Raw genomic sequence first — 12,313 nt, 5'->3', positions numbered from 1 at the left:
TTCCGGCTGGCAGAAGTGTGGGAGGCGGGGCATTCAGGTCCCTTGGCGGCTTCTAGACGCGGAGCTCAGCTCGTCTACCCTTGCTAGCCTAGGAGGTAAGGCCGACCCGTCCGCCGCCGTAGCGTTAACGTTGACACACACACACACACACACGCACACATACGCACACACGCACACACACCAAGTCCCCCACTAGGTTGTCAGAGGTCTGGGGACGGAATTCGAGTTCGTAATGAACATTTGCCCTTTTCAGGCGCCGGACTTGGTTCCGAGTCGCCGCCTCCTGGGGTTGACAGACCGGGTGACCCGGCCGAGGCCTGAGACGGCCTCGGGCCCGGCGCTGCGCTGCCTTCCTCCAAATAGCCGGTTTACCCGGACCTGCAGTGCGCGCGGCCTCTGCCAGCTACGTTCCTGGACCGCCCGGCGTTGTAGCTGAATCTTCGGCCGCGGGGACCTGGCCTCCCGCCGCCACTTCATCCCCGTAGGAAGACTCTTGGAGCCTTCCAGTGTGGGATCTGTCTGCTGGGACGTTTTGACCTCCTCCTGGGGCAGGTGCAGCAGGGGAAGCGGAAGGGTGCTGTGCACCGAGCAGTGGAAGAGGAAAAAGGAGGATGGGTTGTCAGGCCCAGCTGGTGTTTGATCTCGGTGCTTCAGTTTTCCCGTTTATGGAATGGGTTAATGACGTGTTTTGCTAAGCATTTTCCTTCTGGAATAATGCCTTATTTGCAATATTTATCTTAATTTTCCTTTGAACCCATTATTCATTCTTCCTCACCAAGCATGACTTCCCTTTGTTTTTGTTTGCACCCTTATGCTTTAAAATTAGGTTCTCAGGTTTTGCCTCAAGGAAGTTATGTAAGTTTCCTCCAAATGAAATGAGAAGTAAAGCCTTATTTTTCATTTCTTAGTGATTACATTTGTTAAGTTTGACTTTTAATATTAACAAGTTCTTACAAGTATTTTAAAATTGTTTGTTTAAGGTGTGAAATTAAAACTTCAGTAATGGAGTTAGCCCACAGTTTATTGCTGAATGAAGATGCTTTGGCTCAAATCACTGAAGCGAAGAGACCAGTTTTTATCTTTGAATGGTTGCGATTTCTTGATAAAGTCTTGGTTGCTGCCAACAAGGTATGGTATTACTTTTTTTCTAGCTGGGTTAACATATATAAAGACTATTATGTATACATGATTTGTAAGAAAACACATTATGTTTTGGAGGTTGTGGGTCATTTGTGGAACTTGAGAATATTACACTGTACTGTAGTAAGAATTTGTCTGTCCTTTTCTATTCTGTGGCAAAACCCAAACCTCGTTTAAATCCAGCTTATTGCCTGGATAGAGACTTAATGTTTCTACCTGGACATCTGAATGTGAGTGGAGAAAAACATGATTATATGACTGCTGTCACTTCTTTTTTTTAAATAAATTTATTTATTTTTAATTTTTATTTTTGGTTGCGTTGGGTCTTGCGCGGGCTTCTCATTGCAGTGGCTTCTCTTGTTGCAGAGCACAGGCTCTAGGTGCACGGGCTTCAGTAGTTGTGGCACTTGGGCTCAGTAGTTGTGGCTCGCGGGCTCTAGAGCACAGGCTCAGTAGTTGTGGCACACAGGCTTAGTTGCTCCGCGGCATGTGGGGTCTTCCCGGACCAGGGATTGAACCCGTGTCCCCTGCATTGGTAGGCATATTCTTAACCACTGTGCCACCAGGGAAAACCTGACTGCTGTCACTTTAAATTCATTATCTCCAACATCAAGTGGTCCCTCAGTGCTGTGTAGCAATTCCAATATCTTCACTTGTCTCGCTGAAGAGTTAATAATAGGCTTTTCTTTCTTTTTCCTTCTTCCTTCACAATCTTTTCATCCAAGTTACTTTTCATTATTTGTGTGTTTATTTTCTGTCTTTAAAATTAGATGCTGTCTTTAAAATTAGATGCTTTCCTCAAACATCTGAGGAAAATTTGGCTGTCTGCTCAAATTTTAGAGTGAGTAGTAAAAGTTTTCTGGTCAGGGTGAAGTGTGCTTCGCCCTAGACTAGTCCAATTCTTTGAGGAGCCCCTTTAGGTTTTTCTGAGCTAGTCACTCCCTATAAGAGACTTTTTTACTCTAGTGTCCTAGGGTACATGACTAGCTGGCTAGGTTCTAGGATTTGGGGGAGAAGGCTGGGGACTTCAACATTCAGTGTCTAAACTTTTACTTAATCCCCCTGTTTTCAGTGCAGTTTTCCCAGCCCACAGTTGTGCCCGAGCTCACTAAGTTCAGGATGGAGGAGAGAGATGTGGGAGTCTTACAGCTTCTTAAATAGACTCCCAACCGTTCCTTCCATTTCTAGGCACAACTTTACTGTCTCTTCCATAAGCATTTGGGGCCTCAAAACAAGAGCAGCAACGAACAAACATGAGCTTTTCAGGGGTCCTCTGTTGGAAGTTGGGGCTCTTCTTAACTTTCCATATTGGGGATACCTGGCTTCTATATTTTGCATTGATTCTTTTTCTGTTTTCTTTGCCCTTTTATATTGGTGCTTTTTTTTTTTGGTTGCCCTTTAGTATACTTTTAGTTTCTGGAGAGACAGAGCTAATGCATGGATTCATTTACAGTCTTTAACTAGAAGTTTCTATTTTCTCTTAAACCCACTCCAGCTGGTTATTTGTTGCCTCCATTACTCTGAAACAGGTCTTGTATTGCCCAAACCAACAGTCAGTATTCTGTTTTAATGGAGCCGTCAGCAGCTTTTGACATAGCTGATCCTCTATCTTAAAGCACAAAATATCTTTTTTTGTTGTGAAATTGAAAAATACAAAAGAGTATGTAAAAAGTATATCCAAATTATGAAGCATAATAATATGAACATCTGTACACCCTTCACCCAAATTAAAAAATAAATTGTTATCATTACTGTTGATGCACAGTTGGTGTGAAGTTTCTCGTATTTGTGGTTCCCAAGACACTATTTGCTTTTAATTCTACTCCTGCTTCACTAGTTACTCTCATTCTCTTTTGCTGGCTCTTTCTCAGTCCTGGGCACTTTTTATTTTTATTTTTATTTTTTAAAAAAAACCCATCTTAATCCTTCAGTGATATCATCTAATCTCATGATTTTTACTGCCATCTATGTAGTAATGATTCCCGGATATCCAACTAGCTACTCCACCTCTTTCTTTTGAATATCTAAACAGCATCTCAAAGTTAACATATTTAAAACTAAGTTCTTGATTTCACTGTCTCAAACCTATCCTTTCCCCAGTACTTTCTATCTCAGGAAATGACCGTATAATCCTTCTGGTTGCTCAGGTCATAAATCTTAGAGCCATTCTTCACTTCCTTCTTTTTCTCAAACTCCACATCATATTTATCAGCAAATCATATTGGTTCTCTCCCCTAAATATATCCAGAATTCAGTTACTTGGCATTACTTCCATTGTTACCACCCTCATTTCTTGTCGGATTATTGCCACAACTTCTTAAGTGCTCACCGTGCTTCCAGCCATGTACCTTGTAGAGTATCCTCAGCTCAATAGTCAGAAAGACCCTGTTAAAGCATTTAATCATGTCCCTCCTCTGCCTCAGACTCTCACTGAGAATAAAATACAAAGTTCTTACAATGGTGTGTGAGGCATTGCATGACCTGCTCCCTTCTATCATTCTGACTTCATCTCCTGCTACTTCCTCTGTCTTATTTTGCTCTGGCCACACTGGCTTCTTGCTGTCCTCAAGCATGCTGAGTATGCTCCCACCTCAAGGCCCTTGTACTTGTTCCCTGCCTGGAATGTTCTTCTCCCAGATATCTGCATAACTTACATCTTCACTTCTTTTCAGAGATGCCTTTTTCTTACTAATCTGTATAAAACAGGAAGAACTCACAGTATTTATTTGTTTATTTGGTAAACTCTGTTTCTCCCCATTAGAATGTAAACTTCATGAGGGCAGAGACTGTCTATTGTAATCACTCTTGCATTTGCACCCCAGTACCTAGAATAGTGCATGGCATATAAGTGTACAGTAAGTATTTCTTTAATGGATGGATGAATTCCCAGCATTGATTACGAGTAGATCTGAATATTTCTTCTGTTGCCTAGAGCTCTTCAGAGTTTCTTTTGGTTTCCTTTACTGACCTATAACTTTATGAACTACTGACTTTGCTTTTACAGGGGACCCTAGCTGAGTTCTAAGATGTCAATTGTCCATACACCCAATATTTTACATCCTTTGACTGACTGTTGGTTTTAATTTTTAATAAGTCAGCATGGAAACTTTTTGGATATAGAGTAGTCACTTTTACTGGCAGCTAACTTTGTGGAATTGGAGGAGAATGAGGAGAATATTTAATCTAGGAAAGAACGGTTCATTTTTTTACTGAACTCTTCCTTATCTTGAAAATTCTCATTTATGGTTTTATACCTAATGTAATACAGATTTTAATTATTAGAGTGCCTTAACTGTTAAGTATTTTTAAATTTTCACTAAAAGGTAACAAAATTATGTATAAGAAAAAAACTGATGATCTTTATTTTTTATAACAGACTGATGTAAAGGAAAAACAGAAAAAACTTGTTGAACAATTAACTGGATTAATAAGTAGTTCACCTGGACCGCCTACGCGAAAATTGTTAGCTAAAAATCTTGCAGCCCTTTATAGCATTGGAGATACTTTCACTGTTTTTCAAACACTTGATAAATGTAATGACATTATCAGAAATAAAGATGACACTGCAGCCTACTTACCAACAAAACTGTAAGTACTTACTTTGAGATTGACCTTTGAAACTTGTTTTTTCAGAGTAATTTATCTTAATAAGGGCCTGCTGATTATAAAGACCCCTGTGTAGATGGAACCTGAGATATGCTGCTGACAATAAAAGCTCTAAGTAGGTCTGGGAAAGGGGTTCTATTTCAACATGCGCTCCATTGCCCCTGGGACTTTTAGCAAACTACAGAGAATTGGTATGATGTCAGCAATTTGCACAGGGGTTTTTGGTAATTTTGGGAGGAGATAATATTCTTGGCTGGGATGGAAAGAAAAGTAAAGATTTTCTAGGTGATGAGATTGAGGCAGGAATGGGCAAACTATAGCCCACAGGCCAAATCCAACTTGCCACCTATTTTGTAAATGAAGTTTATTAGAACACAGACATGCTCCTTTATTTAGGCGGTGGCTGCTTTCACGCTTAAATGGCAGAACTGAGTACCTGAGACAGAGACCATTTTGCCTGCAAGTTTGCTGACTCCTAGATTAAGAGCTTGACCCAATTTCAAGCCCATACCTGTGGTCTGGGTCAAGGGCAGACATTTTGAGAGCAAGTTTTGAGGATAATGGTGTAGGGACGCATACTGTGAAAGAGTCAGATAAGAAAATCAGGAGTTATTATAGTAGTGAGGAGTGTTGTGGGCGGGAAAGTAACACCTGAATAAACTTAGCTGTGGTGTGACGGGAGAGCAGTGTCAACAAAGCCTTCTCAAAGAAGCATCAGCCAAAGAAGATCATCCAGGAAGGAAATTTGGAAATGAGTCAAGAAAGGGGTTAAGATGGGAAAAGGGGAAAATGGATGTGACAGGTCATGGACTGGCAAATTTTATGGAAAAGGCCAGATAGTAAATAGTTTTGGCTTTATGGGGTATCATCTCTGTTGCAACTACTCAGCTCTGCCATAGCTGGTATGTAAATAAATGAGTACAGCTGCGTACCAATAAAACTATTTACAACAACAGGTGGCAGGCTGGATGATGGGCCAGATTTGGCCTGCAGGCTGTGGTTTGCTAACCTCTTTTCTAGACAAAGGAAACTGATAATTGGAAACAAGTGGCTTATTTATACCTTATATACAGTGCTTACAGAAAGATACAAAATAGTGGGGGGAATAAGTTGAGGGGAAAATGATGAGTCCAATTCTGGGCATGCTGAATCTGGAGTCCAAGTGGGAATATCCAAGTGACAGTGTGTAGTAAGCAGTTGGAAATCCTGGTCTGGATTTCAGAGACCTGAGCTGAGAATGTCATTTTGGTGAGTAGAGAATGAAGATTTTAGAGTAGGCTGAACCCTTTAGTATGGATAAAGTTACCTAGGAAGAGTATTATAATACTGTTTGAGAAGAGAAGATAGCAAGAATACAACTTTAGAACACCAACATTCAAGGAGCCAGGGCCAGTATAATAGCTTAGAGGAAATGGAGAAGTTATTCTGAACCCAGACATTGATTTTTAGGTCTGTTTTCAACTTCATAGATATGTTGTGATTAAGTTTTGTGTTGTTTGGGATAGATGTAGCTCTCAAAAGTATTAGAAGAGATTAGAGTGTATTAGTGTTTCCCAGTTTATTTTGGAGTTTGAAGCTATGTTAATAGTTTTGTGATTTAGTTCTCTGCCACTTGGCAAATCCACACGTAATTTTATAGTTCTGGCTAAGTAGACTTTATTACATATTATTCATGCGTATTTCCAGTGGATTCATGGGTTCTATTTAGGAATTCACTAATATATTCTGGCATGTGACCTCAGTCATTTTTAGCTTTGTTATCAGCCTATAGGGTATTGAAAAAAGCATGGGATTTGGAGTCAAAGAAGTGAAGGTCGATTCTCTGATTCTACTGTTAATTGCTTGTACGATAGTAAACTATATTTAATCTCTCTCAGCCTCAGAGTAACTTGCTCAGGACACATAGCTATTGTGTGACAGGTTCTAGGATTTAGGTACAGATGTGCCAGACTCCAGAGGATACACCTTTATGCCCAGCTCCTGCCGCTAAGCTAAGCTCAGAGCGATTCACTTATTTACTGTTTACATGAGTGATGGTAGGGTGATTTCCCTACCATGGGAAGAGATGGGCTGCTGTTACATTTCTTCTTCTATGTTGTCAGGTGTTCTGTTAAACCCATTTAGATTAAATTTTACAAGTAATTGCTTATTATTATTTATATATTAAGAGGCAGACACTGTGAGCAATACAAAAATGTATAACCTTCTCTGTTTCTGGACTTTACATTTCCGTTGGCAGGGCAGGATAAGATATAGACATATAAAGTGGTCAAGTTGCAACACAGGAAACGATATAATTTTGTCAGAATGAGTGGTTGACATTTTACGTATAATGAGAGAAGAGAGGGATCATTGTGGATGGACATAATTTGGAAAGTCCTCAAAAGGAAAGGTTGGGTTTCTTTCCAAAGGATGGGTATGCTTTGTTATGTAAATATATGTTTATTCTCTTATTTTCCTAACAAGAATACAATTTGATTATCCATAGTATCTGTTACAATTATACAGAATAAACAAGGTATTCTTTTTTTAAAATTTTTTTAAATTGGAATATAGTTGATTAATGATATTGTGTTAGTTTCAGGTATACAGCAAAGTGAGTCAGCTTTATATGTATATATAGTTTTCAGATTATCTTCCATTATAGGTTATTACAATATATTGAATATAGTTCCCTGTGCTGTACAGTAAATCCTTGTTGCTTATCTATTTTATGTATAGTAGTTTGTATCTGCTAATCCCATACTCCTAATTTATCCCCCTCCCCCCTTTTCTCCCTTTGGTAACCATAAGTTTGTTTTCTGTGTCTGTGAGTCTGTTTCTGTTTTGTCTATTGGGTTCATTTGTATTATTTTTTAGATTCCATATATAAGTAATATCATATAATATTTATCTTTGTCTGACTTACTTCACTTAGTATGATATTCTCTAGGTTCATCCATGTTATTGCAAATGGCAATATTGCATTCTTTTTTATGGATGAGTAGTATTCCATTGTATATTTACACCACATCTTCTTAAACCAGTCATCTGTTGATGGGCACTTAGGTTGTTTCCATGTCTTGGCCATTATAAATAGTGCTGCTACGAACATTGGGTGCCTCTGTCTTTTCGAGTTAGAGTTTTCATCTTTTCAGGATATATGCCCAGGAGTGGGATTGCTGGATCATATGGTAACTATATTTTTAGTTTTTTAAGGAACCTCCATACTGTTTTCCATAGTGGCTGCACCAGTTTACATTCCCACCAACAGTGTAGGAGGGTTCCCTTTTCTCCACACCATCTCCAGCATTTATTATTTGTAGACTTTTTGATGATAGCCAAGAATCAACAAGGTGTTCTTGAAAATTAAGGATTTGTGGCCAAAAGTGTCCTGCACAAATACAAATTGATTTCTGAAAATAAGAAAAATATTATAAAATTATTAATCTGAACAGTGACTGGTGAAAATGTCACTTCTTACAGGGCTGCAGTGGCTTGTGTTGGAGCATTTTATGAAAAAATGGGGAGAATGTTAGGCAGTGCATTTCCAGAAACAGTAAATAATCTTTTGAAATCTCTGAAAAGTGCAGAGGTAAGTTTTACAACTAATATTTAAATGTTTTGCTTGTGGTGGGAGTTAGATGTTAGTTAAAAATATATGTTGCCTTTTTTCTGCCAGTGTAGTACTTATATTGCTTAGCAAGAGGGTAATTTAAAATTATTACTTGCAAAAAAATATTACTTGCCCCTTGTTTTAATGTATCTTACCTCATATTTCAGGGAGAAGGGAAAGAATGCTTTACCTTGACAAAGAATAGGTTTATGTATTATTTTATTTAGCCCTAGGAATATTTTTGTACTGCCATATTATTTTTTGTGCCATAGCTAATGTATTAGTTTCCTACGGCTGCCATAATTACCACAGACTGGGTGGCTTAAAATAACAGAAATTTATTGTCTCACAATTCTGGAAGCTAGAAGTCTGAAATCAAGGTATCAGCAGGGCCGTGCTTCCTCTGATAGCTCTTGGGAATAGTCCTTCCAAGCCTTCTTAGCTTCTGGTTGTTGCTGACCGTCCTTGGCTTTGGTGGTATTCCTTGGTTTGCAGATGTATCTCTCCAATTTCTGTCTCCATTGTCATATGGTGTTCTCCCTATGCATCTGTGTTTTGTGTCCAAATTCTTCTATTATAAGGATACCGGTCTATTATAAGGATACCAAATTCTTCTATTATAAGGATTAGGGTCCACCCTAATATAGTATGACCTCATCTTTATTTGATTTCATCTGCAAAGACCTTATTTCCAAATAAAGTCATGTTCACAGGTAACAGGGCATAGGACTTGAACTCATCTTTTGGCAGGACAGTATTCAATCCACAGCAACTAATATGAAGTAAAAATAGTTCTGTTTTGTCATGTCAGTTTGGTATTACTTCTGAAAATTCCTTGTTCATTTGGGGTTAACTAAAAATAGACCAAGCACTGGTCTCATAGTCTAATTCTTTGTCTAGGAAAGCTAAAGATTTCTTGGACAACACCTCTTCTGGGAACTGTCTATTAATTTATTAAGCAAGAATTGAGGACATATTCTCAGGCATTAGGCATATAAAGATGAATAAGATCTACTCCCTGACCTCAAAGAGCTTACAGTCTAGTGAAAGAAATCTGTGTTTGAATAAGTATACTATCAGAAATATGAATCAAGCACAATAAGAGTATAAAAACAAGAGTTCAGAGTAGTCTCAAGAAATTGATAGTTTAGAGTATGTCTGTGAGAAAGTTTTTAAAATGTGTTGGATGTTTTCTTCCTCTTTTAGATGGTTTATATTCTTAAGTACTTTTTACTTAATTTTCCACATTCTGAAAGCTTGGATCCTTGAGGTATTATATTGAAGCTTTTGAATTTGTCATGTTCTCATTATTTGCACTTCAGCAGATCATGGAAACATAAGAATATGTTTACTTATTGTAACCTAATTTCTCAAATAATTATTTTGTTGAAGTTAATAATTATTTTTACCTTTCAGGGACGTTCTAAAATACTTTTTTATTTTTCATTACTTAACTGTTTACCTTTAGAGGTAAGACCATTAGGCCCAGAGAACTTTGGTCTTTTGGTATGTTCTTATTTAAATGTAGAATTTGCTTTATGTTCTTTTCTAGTCTCAAGGGCGAAGTGAAATCTTAATGAGTCTACAGAAAGTTCTAAATGGACTGGGTGGTGCAGCAGCTTCCTGTCATCGTGATATTTATAAGAATGCCAGGTCTCTCTTAACTGACAGGTCAATGGCTGTTCGATGTGCAGTTGCCAAGGTTAGTACTCGGCTGTTTATAATGTTGCTCCTTATCCTGCTTGCTCTGAAACAGTCAATGATTTTTTTTTTCTTTGAAAGTTTCAAAATAAGGTGGCATGATTTTGGTTCCCATGGATTAGTTTCATTTCATTTTCTAGAATTATATATAAAATGGAATCAGGTGGTATGTGCTTTTTTTTTCTTTTTGCCTGGCTTCTTTTAAACAGCATAATTCTTTTGAGATTTCTCAGTGTTGTTACATGTATCAATAGTTCATTCCTTTTTATTGCTGAGTAGTATTTCATTGTATGGCTATGCCACAGTTGGTGGATTCCTTCGCCTGTTATGGACATTTGTGTTGCTTCCAGTTTTGGATATTACAAAAAAAGCTACTGTGAACATCTGTTTACTAGTTTTTGTTATCAACACATGCTTTCCTTTCACTTGGGTAAATACCTAGGAGTGGAATGGCTGGATCATATTTTAGGTTTACGTTTAATTTTTGGAGAAATTGCCACTGTTTTCCAAAGTACTATGAGATTTCCTCATTCTCCATGTCTCACCAACATTTGGTATTGCCAGTCTTGTTAATTTTAGCCATTCTTATAGATATGTACAGGTATCTCATTGTGGCTTTAATTCGCATTTCCAGACTAATGATGATCATATTTTTAGGTGCTTATTTACCATCCATATCTTCTTTGATGAAGAGTCTATTCAAAATTTTTGTGCATTGTTTTATTGAGTTATTTGTTTTCTTATTATAGAGTTTTTTTAACATCTTTATTAGAGTATAATTGCTTTACAATGGTGTGTTAGTTTCTGCTTTATAACAAAGTGAATCAGTTATACATATACATATGTCCGCATATCTCTTCCCTCTTGCGTCTCCCTCCCTCCCACCCTCCCTATCCCACCCCTCTAGGTGGTCACAAAGCACTGAGCAGATCTCCCTGTGCTATGTGGCTGCTTTCCACTAGGTATCTATTTTATGTTTGGTGGTGTATGTATGTCCATGCCACTCTCTCACTTTGTCCCAGGTTACCCTTCCCCCTCCCCATATCCTCAAGTCCATTCTCTAGTAGATCTGCGTCTTTATTCCCATCTTGCCCCTAGGTTCTTCATGACTTTTTTTTTTTTTAGATTCCATATATATGTGTTAGCATACGGTATTTGTTTTTCTCTTTCTGACTTACTTCACTCTGTATGACAGACTCTAGGTCCATCCACCTCACTACAAATAACTCAATTTCATTTCTTTTTATGGCTGAGTAATATTCCATTGTATATATGTGCCACAGTCAGAATGGCCATCATCAAAAAATCTACAAATAATAAATGCTGGAGAGGGTGTGGAGAAAAGGGAACCCTCTTGCACTGTTGGTGGGAATGTAAATTGATACAGCCACTATGGAGAACAGTATGGAGGTTCCTTAAAAAACTAAAAATAGAACTACCATATGACGCAGCAATCCCATTACTGGGCATATACCCTGAGAAAACCATAATTCAAAAAGAGTCATGTACCACAATGTTCATTGCACCTCTATTTACAATAGCCAGGACATGGAAGCAACCTAAATGTCCATCAACAGATAAATGGGGGCTTCCCTGGTGGTGCAGTGGTTGAGAATCCGCCTGCCAATGCGGGGGACATGGGTTCGAGCCCTGGTCCAGGAGGATCCCACATGCCGCGGAGCAACTAAGCCCGTGCGCCGCAACTCCTGAAGCCCATGCGCCTAGAGCCAGTGCTCCACAACGAGAGAAACCACTGTAATGAGAAGCCTGCTCACGGCAACGAAGAGTGGCCCCGCTCACCGAAGCTGGAGAGAGCCCACGCGCAGCAACGAAGACCCAACACAGCCCAAAATAAATATATAAAAAATAAATTTAAAATTAAAAAACAAAAACAAAACCCAAAAAAACCCAGATGAATGGATAAAGAAGATGTGGCACATATATTATAGAGTTTTGAGTCTACTTTGTAGGTTCTTTATTTCTGTATCAGATATGTGATTTGCAAATATTTTCTCCCACTCTGTGGTCTGTCTTTTCATTCCCTAAATAGTGCCTTTCTAAGAAGAGAAGTTTTGAATTTTGTCAAAGTCCAATTTATCAGTTTTTCTTATATTAATTGTGCTTTTAGTATTGTATCTAAGAAAGCTTTTCCTAGCCCATACTTTCTCCTATGTTTCCTAGTTTTATAGTTTTACACTTGGATGTATGATCCATTTTGAGTTAATTTTTGTATATAGTGTGAGGTATGAATTGAAGATTTTTTGTTTTGTT

The 12,313-nt window shown here is 38.3% G+C and overlaps 1 protein-coding gene across 3 annotated transcripts in view; it reads left to right on the top strand.

Annotated features, from left to right (window-relative positions):
- Positions 1–5: 5 nt before the first annotated feature.
- The window catches only part of HEATR5B (HEAT repeat containing 5B), an 88,782-nt gene continuing 76,474 nt past the window's right edge, over positions 6–12,313 (top strand). Inside the window, exons 1-5 of one of the 3 annotated variants that reach the window (XM_032653430.1) lie at positions 6–95; positions 981–1,128; positions 4,517–4,728; positions 8,212–8,320; positions 9,894–10,043. In XM_032653430.1, the coding sequence (XP_032509321.1) occupies positions 1,003–1,128; positions 4,517–4,728; positions 8,212–8,320; positions 9,894–10,043 (597 nt within the window). In that variant the 5' untranslated portion in view covers positions 6–95; positions 981–1,002. Of the gene's footprint in view, positions 96–980; positions 1,129–4,516; positions 4,729–8,211; positions 8,321–9,893; positions 10,044–12,313 lie in introns of those variants that run through there. The other 2 variants (XM_032653431.1, XM_032653433.1) reach the window with 2 other exon arrangements.

Source organism: Phocoena sinus, chromosome 13 (genome assembly GCF_008692025.1).
Source record: "Phocoena sinus isolate mPhoSin1 chromosome 13, mPhoSin1.pri, whole genome shotgun sequence".
Taxonomy (NCBI): Eukaryota; Metazoa; Chordata; class Mammalia; order Artiodactyla; family Phocoenidae; genus Phocoena; species Phocoena sinus.
The sequence above is the reverse complement of the archived record's forward strand: the minus strand, read 5'-3'. Positions and strand labels throughout refer to the sequence as shown.